Below are 16,656 nucleotides of genomic sequence, written 5' to 3'. Positions count from 1 at the left end.
TGTAGCGACTTCTGTTGGCATGAGAAGGACAGGTAGCGACTTTTGTTGGCATGAGAGAGACAGGTAGCGACTTTTGTTGGCATGAGAAGGACAGGTAGCGACTTCTGTTGGCATGAGAAGGACAGGTATCGACTTCTGTTGGCATGAGAGAGACAGGTATCGACTTCTGTTGGCATGAGAGAGACAGGTAGCGACTTTTGTTGGCATGAGAAGGACAGGTATCGACTTCTGTTGGCATGAGAGAGACAGGTAGCGACTTTTGTTGGCATGAGAAGGACAGGTATCGACTTCTGTTGGCATGAGAGAGACAGGTAGTGACACGTACAAGAGCGACTGCTTACTGTTAAAAATTACCGCTAGTCACAGAGTATAAGTATGGTAGTACACTAACATTACAATGCACAGTAATTTGCTTAACCCTACAGAGCATGATTTTTTGTATTTAAGTAAAATAATATATAAGCATATGATAAGACATTTCTAACTAATATCCGAATAGAAAAATGTCCTAAAGTAACTTGTCGTGCTAGAATATAAAAATAATTTGGATTACTTATGATACATTATGCATCAACAATTCATGTTCCTCTCTCGTACAGAATCAAATTATAGCTTACGTAAAAACAATTAAGAAACTTACTTAATGAACTTGGAATTTTTGCAACTTCGAAACTATTCTTTGTCTTTCAGAGTAGACGACCCATAAACTCTTCTATTCACACTTTCGCTAAGCACACATGAGACTTCTTTGTCTCTCTACTGAAGCAACATTTTCTTGACATCTACCGGATATATGGTGAACTATGTCCTCAGGAGAAATATCAGATATGATACAATATGTATTTGTGATACAGCTCACGACCTGAACACTAATACTAGCCATAATTTATTTTGTATCAAATATGATACAATATGCATTGTAGGACTAACGTATTTTAATATGTCACCACGTATTTATCCCTGGATCAAATATATGTCTTAAGAATGCATTACGAATCATTTTCTATATGTAGATTGTTATGCTAAACCACGTTAAGTCCACTTTGACATACTTTAGAGAAGAACAGAAGTAAATCAAAATTGTTCAGGGACAAAATAATATTTTTAGACAAATGAGCACTGGTTAGCGACTTATGGTAAACTAAATGGTAAACTGTCTGATGTAGACTGAATGGTAACTATAAAAGTAACCAAGAAACTTCTGTCGCTTCTTCACCCACCACTTGTGAACATCGATATGCCACCTAAGAAATAGCAAATTCAAAAATAGTCCCCATCAGCATGGACAACCTTCTGCCAACGTTCTGAAAGGCATAGATTCCATCGCGATAGAACTTGGTGACAGTCAAGCGAAGAAGGTATCAAGTGCACCTCTACTAGGGAATTTAAACTAGCGTTCCCTAAGGTGATTATCCAAGCAATGGAATAGGTTAAAATAGGAAGGTGCAATGTCCGAGGCGTATGTAGGATGAAATAGTGTTTCCCATCCAAAGCGTAGGATGCTATCCTGGGTCATCCTAGCCACGTGGGACTTAGCCTTGTCCTCTAACAGGAGGACCCCTTTGCGATTCAGAAGTGCTGGCTCAAGAATTTTGAGTTTTTTCCTAAACACGGCTCAACTGCTCAAAGTACACAGTTGCATTGATGCTCTGACCAGCTGGTAGCCGTTTCTGATACACGACGTAATGAGCAGTCCACCGAACACACAGGAGAACCTTTTCCTGGTTTTGGAACCGGTTTCTGCGATACTAACCCATGATGATGGCGCAATGGAGCTTCATACAGGACCCACTTCTTATCATATGTCAATACCCTGTCAAGAAATGGCTCCTTTCTCAGACGAGATAACAAAGAAACTAAGGTGTGTGCTCTTGTTGTCTTCTGACCCAAAGTCAAATCATGTGTGACACATCGAACCAACTTGTAGTGCTTCCCAAGTTGATGGAGGTACTGCAGAATGGTTTCTTCACTCATACTGAATTGTAGTGCTAGTTGCACACATGTCTGGCCACTTTTCGCTTCAAGTGCTGCCTGAAGATATTCATTTTGTAAATATGTTGAACTTCCAGCACGTGGTGCGTCTTCGAGTGTTTCCTGACCGTCCTTACACTTGTGAAACCATCACTATACTGTCCACGCAATTACGACACCCTCACCAAAGATGTGACATATCTTCCGCTGAGCTGCAGCGGTGTTTGGTCCCAGTTTGAACTTGCATAGCATACACGCCCTTATAAGCTCTGTGAAGATCCCATGTTCACTCTGTACTTACGCAAGTTCACGGTGTAACTGAACTGCCACAACAAAGTAGTATGTTGGATATACCCACACCAACAACTGACCTTCGCATTATCTCCATTTGCATTCAACTTACGGTATGAATTCCAATTGTACACAGACCTTCACAAAACGTTACAGAACTTTATTGGTTACGTTTATAGCACCATCCAAGAACATGGAAAAAGCACAAATTGTAAACATAATAATATATACTGTACGAGAATTATGTCACTCCTTGAAATGAAACTAATACTGAAATATTTAATTCTAAGATCTTCATTATGACAGTAGCAAGATAGTGGTACATAGATGATTAATGAGAAATAGCCTAAAATTATCATAACACTTAAGTTTTAATTATTGTTCAACTTAAATATTGTCCAAATATCAGACAAATATAAATCGGGACCTTACCTTAAGGTGAATGAAACAACATCCTTGTTTGTAGATTTTCAGGCTAGTTTGGAAAAAGCGGAAAAGTTGGGAAAAATTCGAATTGAAATTTTCGAATATTTTACTACATTATGCTTTTAAAATGAAAAATATTTTATATTTACTAGTTTACAGTTAATATCATTGAGTGCTTATGTTTCTTATATTAGAATAGCTAAAATTTGTGGCAACAAATATATGTGCACCACTCTTTTAAAGTTAGCACCGTGATAGAATGGACTTATGGCTACAGAAGAAACTAAAATATAATCCTAGCTACATTAATTAATACCGTTATTTAAAATCAAATGTATATTTTATGGAGATACGTATCTTTCTTTTGCTGTGCAAAATTTCCGGAAATTTTGAACCTATTATAAAAATATCTTTCGTTAAGAAATATTGGCAAAAACCGCAAAATATAATTTAAAAACCTTTTCTTCGCCTGGTGATAATCTTGTTTGCTGTAACGTGTCTACAATGTATTTCGCCAGCAGGAAAAATATTTAAAGCAACAAGTTTTAATTTTACTTTTTAGTTTTCTGATTTCTGGTAAAATTCCTCTTTATTATTTTTATGTTTTTCGAACAACTCAAAAAGAGAGATGATTTTATTTACAAATACAATGCAATATATATACAAACGTTTTCATTATTCCGGTAACCATGTCTGTGTCCTCCTGTACTTGACCCGAATGGTGCACTTTGTACTTTTACCTTGAACGAAGTAAAATAATAATAATAGTAATACAATATGGGAAAAATTAAGATGCAAAATGGAAATGTCTGCCTTGCGAGATGTGATTTTATAGCGTTTTGGGTTGGCATCACTGTAGTGTTTTTTCCAAGCGCAGCTATGGTATACTCCTTTTCGAAAATACTATTTGAAATTATTAACCTTTAGTTTATTCATAAGTATCAAATGATAGTTTTGCTTCATATTTCAGAACAGTTATTGCTAATACATTTTTATGTAGAGAGAGCGGTTAACGTCCCATGAATATGTATAGTGATTAGAATACAGTCATTAAGTGTTCTTATGTGTTATAATGGTAAAAGAAGTATAAGGTACTGTTATTTCTTCATCAAAACTGAAATATTTTTAGAACTCAAACCTTCCCAGGAGATAAAGTTATTACTTTTTTTTAAAGAAAAACGTATTTTTTTCTATTCAAGCTCTTGTTTCTCTATTGCCAAGTAAGGAGAAAAGTTACCTACTGTACTAATTATTGTATATTTAGGAAAGTAGATTCCATAACTGTCCTGTTACCTTAGTTTGTAGCAACAACATTTTACTTTTTTACCGTTCTGGCTTCCCTTAAGACGCCACTGAATTTCAATGATTTTGTATGTATAAGTTATTGCTTTTTCTCTCGCGTCCTCTTTGCTGTATATATTTCTTCATGGTGACCAAGGTGGCTTAGTTGTAGAGCAGCCGTCTCTAGTGTCGGAGATCTCTAGTTCAATGCCAGCTTGCGTCAAGTGAGGTTTCTGGTTTACAAATATCATGTGGGGGGTTTCATCGGAGTTCTTCCATTTTTCCCCTACTTTCTTCTTTCAACTATTCAATTCATTCTCATCCCTTAGCCTCAATATATAATAATGGGTCGTTAAATTGCAAGCGTTACTTACACTGAAACTGACTTATTCAGTGGAAAGAATTGGAAACGAACCAAAGGCAAGTATGTAGGAGGTTTGTTTGTTGTTAATGTAGGAGGTTGTTAATGTACCTACGTATGGCAGTGGAAGCTTGTTTAATATCTATCATTGCATTGCGTTGCATGGGACTGTCCAACTTTCCTTTTGAGTGGAGTTGAAATTTTGAAAATGTTACTCATCATTACCCACTTTGTAGATGTAGTATGATTATTCCTTTATATTTCTATTTATTGATGAGGAGGTTAGCCTATTGAATATATAAAGTATATTTGACTTCCAATCAATTGTTACCCAAAGCCAATATTATATATGTAACACAATGGTAAGTCACATGTTTTAAACTGTCGGTATATATGTGTATGTGTGTATACTATGTGCGTAATGTGTATAATGTGTGTAGTATGTGCAGGAGGAAGTGTTTCTTTCTCTGAGCAATTACTAAATCTACTAATTCATTTGTGTTGAAGCAACTATGTATCTGTTCTATTGTTCATAATAGTTCTGAAAAAGAATCTCAAATATATGGTTACTTTTATTTTTACTATTTCTTTCTATTTTATTTTCTTACCCTTATCGAACGGTTGTTTTTCTTTTGTTTCAGATGTATGGACAAGCTCTTTTTCCTATCCTCCAAGGAGAATATGCAGAAATTTATAGAAAACCCCCGTGCTTATCTTCTTCCACCGTATCCACGAAATCCAATTCGAATTGTTGTGATGGGTCCTCCATGCTCAGGAAAAACAACTCTTTGCAACGGACTAGCAACAAAACTCAACGCAAAGGTATAGTATTAGTTCTCCTGAATAATAAAGTCGTGTTGTTAAGTTTAATTCATTCACTTTATGTTGCTTCTTTAATTTCCTCCCTACGGTAAGATTGTAAATTGTAATGTCTTACTCTTAAGGTAAATCTTTCCATACTTTTTCTCTATGAATTGTGTAGTTACACATTGTATAAAGCATATCACGTTAACATTTTAACCTTCGGATACCCAAGGGGTACAAATGTATTCTATACATATTTTTTACTGTAAATTTAATGTCATGGACACCCGAGGTTAACTAGTGTTCTTTAGATTGTCGATCGGGCTGTAACGAAACTTATTTCCTTAATAACAACTATGTTGAGATGAGATCTGCTAGTATGTGGCCAAAACTACACTGGGGTACATTTGTACCCCCTTGGGTATGTAAGCTACCATATTTGTTTCAAATATTTAAGTGTTGTATATTATTGTGGTGGATACATTAATAATTGGCAGTCAGATAGTATAAGTGTATAAGGACATTGACTTAAGAATCTCTTGCATTGCTTAAAACCAGACTTCCGTGTATACGCACATTACTTCATAGATTTCGCAACCAGAAAATATGTAAAACACTTTTTAAAAATCCAGAGTCAGGTATAAGGAAGTCTTGCTACAAGGAAGACAATTGAGTCACCTACAAGGTAATTGTAACGATAGGAATTTAAAGTATTGCAAGAAATACGGAAGGTAGTTTTCCACCTGCATGTAGAGCTCGAGGAGAGCAGTCTCGACTAAACTCCCGTTTCGGAAAGATCCCGCGATTCGACATCTAAGTCTATATATTCTTAGTGATTGTAATCTCGACACTTCCATACCAAGACTGAAGTACATCAACAGCAACCAGGTTAGTAGTTTCTCATGAGATGTCTAAATTAGCAATTGTTAACAAAACCAAGCGATCTTTAGCTTCAACTAAAGTCAATTAAATTAACTTAAGTTTAAACTGTAAATCCAAGACTTTATGGACGAAATAGGAAGATAGATAGTAGCCACACTGCCCATACAAAGCCCTCAGCTGTATATTAATCAAATTGTTACGAGAATCAAGAATAAATTATTTAATGATATATGTTAAGTGTATTTATTTAGGTGGTTGTCTGGTTCGCTATTATTGAACCCAGATTGACCGAATTACGGTAATATTAGCATCAAATGATTAACGACGATTATAAATCGTTAACACCGAACCAGACAACCAGCTAAATAAATAATAATGTATCCACTACATTATTATTGTAAAAAGTAAAGTAAATAACAAGCGATATTAGAACCCCTTCCAATATATCGTTGCAATACTGTATTCATATTGCAATATTAAAACCTTTCCTTCCACAAAATATTACTAAATTAATACAGTTCTACTGCATATAATAAAATTTCGTTTCGCTAACCTGTCATAAATAAACTCTCATTAGCAAAACCATCATAACGTAACAAAGCACAACCCAACATAAATTAACATACCAATATTACCGATGCAACAAAAAATGCTTCTAATTGCAAATATTTGTAATGATGTACAACTATGCCCCTCTTGTGAATTTACAGTTAAAAAGTACCGTGGGTATTTGAGGGTTAAAGGGAAAAGTATTTGAGAAATGCTCATACGAAAGTAACAATTTTGATAATATTGCATATAGTCCAGTAAAGATAAGGTTGATAAAAGAACAAATTGGTAACAAGTTGAAAGTTAGTATGGAAATAGGGGAGTGAGTCAGGAATGACATAATAAAAGTTCCCTAAAAATCCCTCTGTAGCTTTTCCCGCAATTCTGAAAAATATCTGCTATCTCAGATGACAACAAGGAATTTATGGAAATCGTCACCCTTTATGTTTATTCTTCTAGTCACCGTTCTAATTATCACAAAGCCATGAATCGTATATGGTTGGAAAGCTTGAAACACATAAAATTTAAGTAAATAACATATACGCTCATCGTGCTAAATTTCTAGAAGAGGAAGAAAAAACAGCTTTTTATTTTAAAAAAAGTATATTTTTAGAAATCATGGGAAGTTTGCGACACTGACAGTTACGCACATCAAGAAAACAACGCCAACAGATATCCTTGATATTTATCTCAATCATAGCCAACAATGACAAATCGGTGCAATATAAGCTGAGAAAAAAATGATAACGAATATTACTTTCTGACTTCTCTGTACAAAAATATATAAGGTGACATTCACTTCCACAGCTCTAGTCAACTTCTGTTATTCCATAGGCCCAAGATTTATATATCATTAGAAATATTAAGAAACGTAAATTCGAACGAAGTAACACTTATACTAAGAAGAAGAAGAGTAAAACCCAAAATTTCGGGACAAAACGTGATTTTCATATAAATTTTTAAAATTTGCAACACTGACAATTATCGTATGTTATCAAAACTCCACCATCGTTTTCACTAACATAATTATTAATTTACTTTTAAAATGGCGTACATTTTTCGCAATGGCGTAATCTTTTATGACGCATAGGTTTACACCACGTAAATGTAGCAAAAAATTATTTTATTGACAGTATTAGAAAGTAACAGAAATTAGTAGTCCCCTTTGCATGGGAAAACCGTAATTCACACACTTAAAATCATTCTCAACTTCAATAGTCATTTCAATGTAATTTTATTTTATGTTTTGTTTTTAACTAGAATGCAATTTTCCTATAATATTCTTCAAATTAAATTTAATGTTTACATTACACGTTAGTATTCACTTTAAGAACATTTTTGTAACTAGTCTATTCAGACTTATTTTATTAGAAATCAATCAGATTATCATTATCTCGTTTATTTCCATGGACTTCATCATTTCGTTGTGCATTCATACATCCAATTCCTTGACACTGACATAAATTAGAGCACACTATTCCTGCTTTCTGACAACCGTACATACAATCACAGCTCTCTTTAGAGTTACATGATATTAAATGCACAATATTACATAGAACGGGTTTCTTTTTCATTCTTGCTGGTACAAGAATATCTCCTAATGTTTTCCATCCATATTCAGTCGCTCGTGTATCATTGAACAATACCCCGGCTCATGAACGTACACTGTCAAAAAATGAATGCAAGATACCAGTTTTAACGTGCACACGCAAAGGTGATGGCCTTTCGGATTTAATCATTGAAGATATAAGACACCGTCGTGTTTTGAATATCCGAACTCAAAGCTACCTCGTTGAGGACTGGAAACGTGTGATATGGTCGAATGAGTCATCCTTCACCCTATTCCCAACCACGGGCCGTGTTTATGTGTGGAGAACGCCCAAAGAAGCTTATGATGTGAATTGTCTCCGCCCAACTGTGAAGCATGGCGGCGGCTCGGTGATGCTCTGGGCCGCCATATCATGGTTTTCATTGGGTCCTGTGGTCACACTTAGCGGAAGAATCACTGCCAACGATTTTGTCGCAATTTTAGAAGACCACTTGCATCATATGGCCCGGATGTTATTCCCGGACAATGACGCCATCTTCCAGGATGATAATGCAGCCATTCACACAGCTGGCGTTGTTGCAGCGTGGTTTGAGGAACATCGGGATAAAGTTCAACACCTCCCCTGGCCCGCCCAATCCCCAGATCTCAACATAGTTAAACATCTGTGGTCCGTCTTGGAAACACGACTCCGGCGACAATTTCCACCTCCATCCTCTCTCACAGAACTGGCCGATGCCCTGCACGAGGAATGGTGTAAGATTCCATTTGCTACCATTCACGACCTCTATGCCTCCAGCTCACGTCGCATCAAGGCTGTTCTGAAGGCGAAAGGTGGCCCGACACCATATTAATCTGGTAAGTTGCAATTTCGTTCAGGTGTTTCCATTTTTCTTATCACCATCTATATGTTTCTAAATGTAATATAGTTTATTTTCGTGTAAGTATGATGATAGTGTACAACATAGTCGATGACATTTATTTTATTTTATTAATGGGTGCCCACGGTTCACTACTTATAAGATAAATCACAACATTTCGTAATCTTTTATATATTTTAACAGATCCAATACGCCACTAGTTCACAACCTGGGGAGGCTACCAGTGAGACACATGAAAGAAAATCAAGATGGCATAGATTCCTGAAATATCATAAATTTCAAAATTACTTTTACACTCTACAGGCGTCAGTTTTTTTTTTTTTTTTACCACGATTACCTCGCCTTTGTATTGAACAAACTTCCAATTAAATATCGAGATTTTGTTTTACTTATTCCAATATGTACTCTATGGGGCAGGAACATGAACATTACGCAAAATCGAAATAATTGGAGGCTTTCAAAACGTGGGCAATGGAGAACATAGGGAAGAATTAGCCCGGTTGAACGGAAAACCAATGAGGTGTTAGAAATAGTAGCAGTAGTGAAGAAAAAAGAATTTCAGATGTAATTAAGAGGAGAAAGAGGAACTGGTAAGGATATTGGCTGAGGAAGAACAGTGTTATGAGGAACATGCTAGAGAGTATGGTGGAAGGAAAGAGAAGGGGAGGGCGAAGGAGACTGTAGTTGAAGGAATGTATTAAAACAGAAAATTGCTACGTCAAGACGAAGAAACTAGCTCAGGACAAACGTATGTCCAAGCTTCTTAGTTGCAACAAGTGACCTGCCGATAATGGCAGAATAGCTATGATGATGATGATGATATTTTTAGCAATATTTGCCAAAAATGATAGAGAGAGAAAATTAAATTAATAATGATTATAATCAATTGAGTGAAAACTGAAAATGACTGTTTATCTTTTGCGTAAACTCAGTTTATATAAATACTTTTGACCTATATTAAAAATACAAAATAACGGCATCAAACTGCAAGTTATTGGAAATAGCTGTATAAAATTACTCTCACTTGTGAATGTGAATTATTTATTGATTTATAATGTAATATTACTCAATCCTCGATATGCCGCATACCAAAGGAGGCTAAAAGTTACCTTGATAAACATTTCTTTCAACGTATAGAGTCATTGGGGGTGAAGTCGGTGTATTAAGGATAAAATGCACTACACTGTGCTTATGCAGATAGTTATTTGAAAATTAAAACTCGTGCTAGATACAGTGAACCTTTTACTATAAACTCAATGAAAATGGACGTACAAGTGTGAAACAATAAAGTGAGGAAAGAGAGAAAAAGAAAAGTCGGCGACTTACCCGCTTCACCCCGTTTGTGGGGGTGAAGTCAGTAGGTGCATGGGGTGAACTGGGTACATGTTTATTACTAATCATATGTTCTACTAGGTACCACTACTTCGTCATAAACCATTATATCTCACTACATCATCACTAGAAATTTTCCACCTTCAAGCACACTTTCAATTCAAACATTCAGTTTAACATTTTCCAGAAACAAACTTTTTTTTTTATATAAAAAGCACCCACACAGTGTTCGTGATACCAGGTGTCGCAACTTTGGCACTGTATCCACTCCAAGAATTTGGTACATGTCTCTTTGCTGTATGGTCGTCCACAAAACCCACAGATGTTTCTGTTGTCAGCAAAATCGGCAGTACGTGCTGCATTGTCTTGAGTACTTGCCAACGCCAACTGAAGAGATCTAGGTGTATGTCTATGTGCAAACTTACCTCGTTGCCCTGTCAGCTGTGAAATATGATCGGGGGAAGTAAGTATTTCCGTGCCTGCCTGGCTCTTTTCCCTGTCTTGTGTGAAGCTCTCTTTGCAGGAGAAGGCAGACTCTCCCGCACTCCAAGCGTGACCTGTGATTCTTGTCTTGTCGGTTGCTCATTTTCTAGCCTTCTTTCTTCATGAGACGCGTTCGTTACAGAGACGTCGATAATTTTGTCATCACTAATGGCCAATTTGTTCAATGGAAATATGCCAATAGCTGTAAAACCTGCTACACCATTTCCCACTGTGGCAGCTTTCCCCCATGCCTGATTCAGTAGCTGACCGAACTGCACTTTTGTTAGTGATCTTCCTGGGTTTGAGAATACCCACTGGTTGCAAGCTTGTTTAAAGAATAAACTAAGAGGGCTTTGTCTAATGGTTGTAAAGCATGAGTCGTGTGACTTGGAAGACACAGAGCTGTGATTTCGTGTTCAAGGCAGTACTCTAGTACTTCCAATGTCTTTGTGTGGGCTCCATGGCCATCCATGAGAAGTAAACAAGGCCCCTGTGGCTTGTGTTTGACGAAGTGTTTTAGCCACTCTAGAAACGCAACGTCGTTGACGTAACCAGAATCCGTCATTAGCACTTGGGAGCCTGGTGGTAAGCCATCACGATATTCGTTCTTTAATCGTTTCCCTTTGAAAATCACAAACGGTGGGAGAAACATGCCCGTAGCATTGCAGCACGCAATCACTGTTACGTTTTCCTCCCTTTCCTTGGATGTAAGCGACACAACATCACGTTGCCCTTTTCTAGCGACGACTGCGTCTGAAGGTTCGTTGTTCAGAAGCAATCCAGTCTCATCTACATTGAACACATTTGCACCCTTATCTTGAAGATTGAGTTTAATTAATACCCTTTCCAGCATATTGTAAAACTCATCCAGTCTTTCCCGTGTTAAACCAGAAACCCGAGCTTGCGATATGCCAACAGGTGTCCGTATGGAAAGCTCTGGGTGGCGACGCATAAAGCTGTGGAACCAGTCATACCCTGCTCCACGGCGCGCTTTGTTAAACGGGTGATCTATTTGCAACCATTCAGCATAACGAAAGGCTGCCCTACGAACGTCACCTGGTGTAACTGGGAATTCCCTCTGTGCCAATGTTTGTAATCGGTATGCTAGAGCATCTTAAGGCCAAGTTAGGTTCAAACACAGCTACAACAAACATTGTATTTATTTTCATGCTGAATGTTCATTTTACAAGCATGGAAAAGACGTACCGACTTCACCCCACACAACAGTACCGACTTCGCCCCACATAGGCTACCCCGTTGTTTCTCTGCCAAATTACTATTAGTTCATAAAGCATCAAGACAACAACTATGTACTCTCTACGCAGAAACCTTATCTTACCTCACGAAAAAATGCGCAAGTCAAAACTACACGTGCAACTCATTATACACCTTAGGTTCTCCAGAACGAAACTTATAATAGCAAGAATAAACGGCATGAGTGACTCACCTTCCACAAAAAGAAGTCTCGTGGTATGCGCGTTCTGCGATCAAATTTCCTTCTTCTCACTCTCGCTCATACAGCATGACTAACTGTTTCGAAAACAAACCTTTCTTCCTTCACTCGCCTCAACACAATGTTGTCAGTTCGTCATACCTTACATACTACCGACTTCACCCGACTACCGACTTCACCCCCAATGACTCTAAGCATGTACCCATGAAATCAAACTTGCAGTCACATGCACTAAGTTTTTTGTCAATGTCATGAAAATGTTGTTTCGATATTAATTCTATGAGCACACATTAAAAATTTCCAATGGATGCCTGAGCCTCGAAGCCAAGGCTATACCCATCTAATCTAGTGTTGTAAATAGAAAAAAAAAACGGTTCGTATTTTTCAGAAACGTACGTTTTTTTAGAAAAAAAAAAACATTGCCTCTCGTTTTTTTTCTAAATTTCGTTTTTTTTTTTCAAATAGTCATTTGTAATGCATCTTACGTCTATTTAAGTATGAAATATTTTTATGTAGGTGTAATCACCGTAAAATGCAACATAAATTAAACGCTAGATACTGATACGCTACAAATATTTTACAATTTACATGAATACCATACCTATTAACAATTCGGGTTTCAGCAGTTTTCATCAATATCAACTAAGAAATAAAAGTAGAAATGAAATTTTGTTTTTTCGTGAAAGCAGGCCTTTAATAAGTACGAAAATAATGTCACGAACAGTATAAAATTCCAATAACTTGTCTAAAGGTAAAAACTAATACTAATTTGCCTAATAGTATTTTTCTAAATATCATATATAAATAATTTGTCGACTAGATATATATGATATGCAGAGCCGGCTCTACCATATATGCAGTGGTGTATTTAGGATTTTGTTTCGGGAGGGGCTTTGCTAACTTTCGGGGGGGGGGGCTTTGCCTGAAAATGTGAAAATTCTGCAAGATATTTCATATACTATTTCATATACTTTACTATAGTAAGTAAGATTTCGGGGGAGGGCTTAAGCCGGGAAGCCCTCCTAAATACGCCACTGTATATATGCAACACGTGCATTTGCGTGGAACGGCAAGCTTGGATGGTCCGGCAAAATCTGTCATAAGTATATTATTTAAATTAAATATTTCTTGTTGGAAACATACTTCATGATGATGGTAGTTACATTTACTAAGCTGACCTTCTATTTGAATACTACATTCATAAATTATGTTTAGGTTGCATTAGTTTAAGGCCACATGGACAATGCTAAAGCAAATGGTCGAATAAATCTGAGCACAAATTGCTTGATTGTTGTCAAATGCAAGAATTCAATTCTCGAATAGTAGTGAATATCAGTTCCATTTCGTATGTTATCATAGTTTTGATATGAAAGTAGTCTTGTTTTTGTCAGAAGCAAGTTCCTTATCATTGAAGATAGAAACAAGTTTTTTTTTTAAATGTTAGGAGATGTAGAAGAAAAATCAAGAAATAAAGATAAAAGTGCTAGTTGCACTGGAATTGCAAACTGATACACTGAGATTGAAGCTCGATAGTGAATTCTATAAAAAGGATTACCATCTATCCTCTGCAGGTGTGTTTGCTTTATCTTTCACTATCATAATAGATTCACATTTAAAGAAAAAGAAACATACACAACGGAATTGCAGTTTTAGTAAGTATTTAAGCCTTTCTGAGTGCGACTGCACTTACCCTCCCCTTTGTTGTTCATGCTGGAGTAGCATACTTAAAATCATGACTTCTAAGATTTGTTCTTTCTGGAGAAAGGGGGAGGCGGCAAATTATGCCATTGCACGAGGCGTCAAATTGACTAGGACCTGAATATAGGATGACTCAATTTGAAGTAATGCAGGGTGTTTCAAAATTAATATTAGGGTTTTGAAACTTTGTAGTATCTATTACGATTAACTTACAATTATAAATATTATATCACATGAAAGAGCAACTCAAACAGTTTTGTACGCAAGCATGTACATGCATTGTTTCTTCTGTCTGCCGTTAGAAAGAGCAAGTAGCAAAGATGGAGACTAGAGAGCAGAAAGCTTTTTGTGTTTTAATAAAGACTGAACCTGTACAGTGCAACCGTCTGTGTGAAGAATATTAAGGAGACGCTTGCAACTACGTCTTTATTGTTTGCAGTTGCTACAGGTCTAAAACCTACAGACTACGGTTTACGTGCCAATTTCGCAAGTGAAATATTCCTGCATAACAATGAAAATTTTCTGGATCGTATCGTCTACAGTGATAAATCGACTTTTCACCTAAGAGCTAATGTGAACACTCATAATGTTTGCATCTGGCAGTCAGCAAATCCTCAGGAGATGGTACAATTGAAGCGAAACTCCCCTAAATTGAATGTGTTTTGTGCCATATGGCGGAAAATTTATGGGCCTTTCTCGCCTATCGACTAGATGTGTGCCGTGTGATGAATGAATCTCACATTGAACACTTGTAGTAAAGACTGTTTGAGGTGCTCTTTTACTTGATGCATTGCTCATAATTGTACGTAAAATGTAGTAAGTACTACGAAGACTTAAAACCCCAAAATTTATTTTGAAACACTCGACATTTCTCACCAACAGCGTTGGAACTAAGATGTAAAAAGGAGAGAAAATTTTCCCTATAAAGTTATTGTTTACAATGATATTATTATTAGTCGAGACTATAACTACAACAACAACACGAGTTAGTTGTCAAAAAAATGTAATCAAATGTGGCCCAGATGTCCAAAATGGCACACACAGGTGTGTCACTTGTTTAATCCGCTCCAGTGTGGACACTAATTAAGATATCGGGATATTGTTCTTGCAAAATGTGGTTGGACTATAGTTTATCATATTAATTTCTTTTTCTTCTGGTGTCGAATTTCCTTCTCAAATTTCACCCCAGTAAAAAATTCGAGAATTTTCTAATTTCAAATTTCCTTTACTTTTTTTTTCCTTGTAGCTTCCTTCGTTGTAGAAAGATATCCTTAAGACTTGCCAGGTAGATACCTCGGATAGATACCTAACTGTTGACATCAATTGGACGGGCCTGCGCGCAGTGTTGCCAATTAGGGAAATTAAAATTCTCCTATATTTGGGCAAAACATTAGAAATTTTTGTTTATAAATCCGTACCTATACGTTCGAGTGCAAGTCAACTTACGCCAATCGAACATTTGTCCTTACTTAACAAACGAAAGTACAGATCGTTACAATGGGGTAATTAGGTGACGCACGTAAAATTCATATTTAGGTTCTAGTCCTTGATTTTTCTAGTTTTTCCTTACTTTTCTGTTTACCGTAATATCTTTTTGATAATTAGAAGCTTTGTTCCTTAAATATCGCCATAATACTTGTAGGATGTATTAGTGGTGTACCAATGTTTAATTTAAGGTAGTTTGCATCTGTCGGGTTGCAGTGTTGCCAGTTACCAAATATTTTAATTCCAGATTTTAGGGGGAAATTTTGGAAAAATTATATGTTTTGTCTCTATTATTTCCCTCTTGTTGGCTATATCGAAACAGACGTACCAGTATCTGGAAGTCTCGTGTTTGCTCTACACAACGCACTATAGAAAGTTTCAATAGGATAATTAAGGGAAGTACAGTTGAGCTTTACAGTGGACCTTGTTCTCTAATTGGAAAGATAACTGTGATTTTTCTTAAGGTAGAATGAGATATTTTTTATTGACATGCTTACTTTATTAGATATCATCACAAAACTTGTAGGATAAATTAGAGGGATACCAAAGCTTATTTTAAGATAGTTTGTGTGTGTCTGATAGTAGTGTTGCTAGCTACAAAAAATTTTAATTCCAGATTTTAGGGGCAAATTTTGGGAAAAATTCCCATTTTTATTTCTATTATTTCCTTCTTGTTGGCTACATTCGAACAAATGTACCAGTGTCTAACTGCCTCATCCTTAGCATACACAGCGCACCATAAAAAGTTTCACTAGAACAAGTAGGGGAAGTACAGTTGAGGTTTATAATAAACCATGTTCTGGAAATGGTAAGAAAATGGTGAATTTCTGAGGTAGAATGAGATTTTTTTAAATTTCATACTTACTTTGTTATATATCGCCATGATACTTGTAGGATATATTCTTTGAGTACTACGGTTTATTTTCAGATAGTTTTCGTCTGTCTGGTGGCAGCGTTTCCAGCCAAACAATTAATTCCCGCTATTAGGTGAAAAATTCGGAATATTTCCCTTTTCCCCTCTATTATTACCCTCTTACTGGCTACATTGAAACAAACGTACCACTACCCGAAAGCTTCCTCTTTGCCCTACAGAACGCACCATAAAAAGTTTCAATAGGATAATTAGAGAAGCTGTACCCCGGCATATTTGATTTTTGCCTCTTAGGCGTAAAAAGTGTCAAAATTTCATGTGTACGACAGAATTTTTTCTTTC

General features: G+C 36.4%; 1 protein-coding gene across 1 annotated transcript in view; it reads left to right on the top strand.

The window, feature by feature from the left end:
- The window catches only part of LOC145675234 (adenylate kinase 9-like), a 296,882-nt gene that overhangs the window by 118,430 nt on the left and 161,796 nt on the right, over positions 1-16,656 (top strand). Inside the window, exon 8 of the mRNA XM_081745616.1 lies at positions 4,972-5,152. Within this exon, the coding sequence (XP_081601742.1) occupies positions 4,972-5,152 (181 nt within the window). The remainder of the gene's footprint in view (positions 1-4,971; positions 5,153-16,656) is intronic.

Source organism: Thermobia domestica, chromosome 18 (genome assembly GCF_964235325.1).
Source record: "Thermobia domestica chromosome 18, izTheDome1.hap1.1, whole genome shotgun sequence".
Taxonomy (NCBI): Eukaryota; Metazoa; Arthropoda; class Insecta; order Zygentoma; family Lepismatidae; genus Thermobia; species Thermobia domestica.
This window is presented reverse-complemented; position numbering and strand designations above follow the sequence as displayed.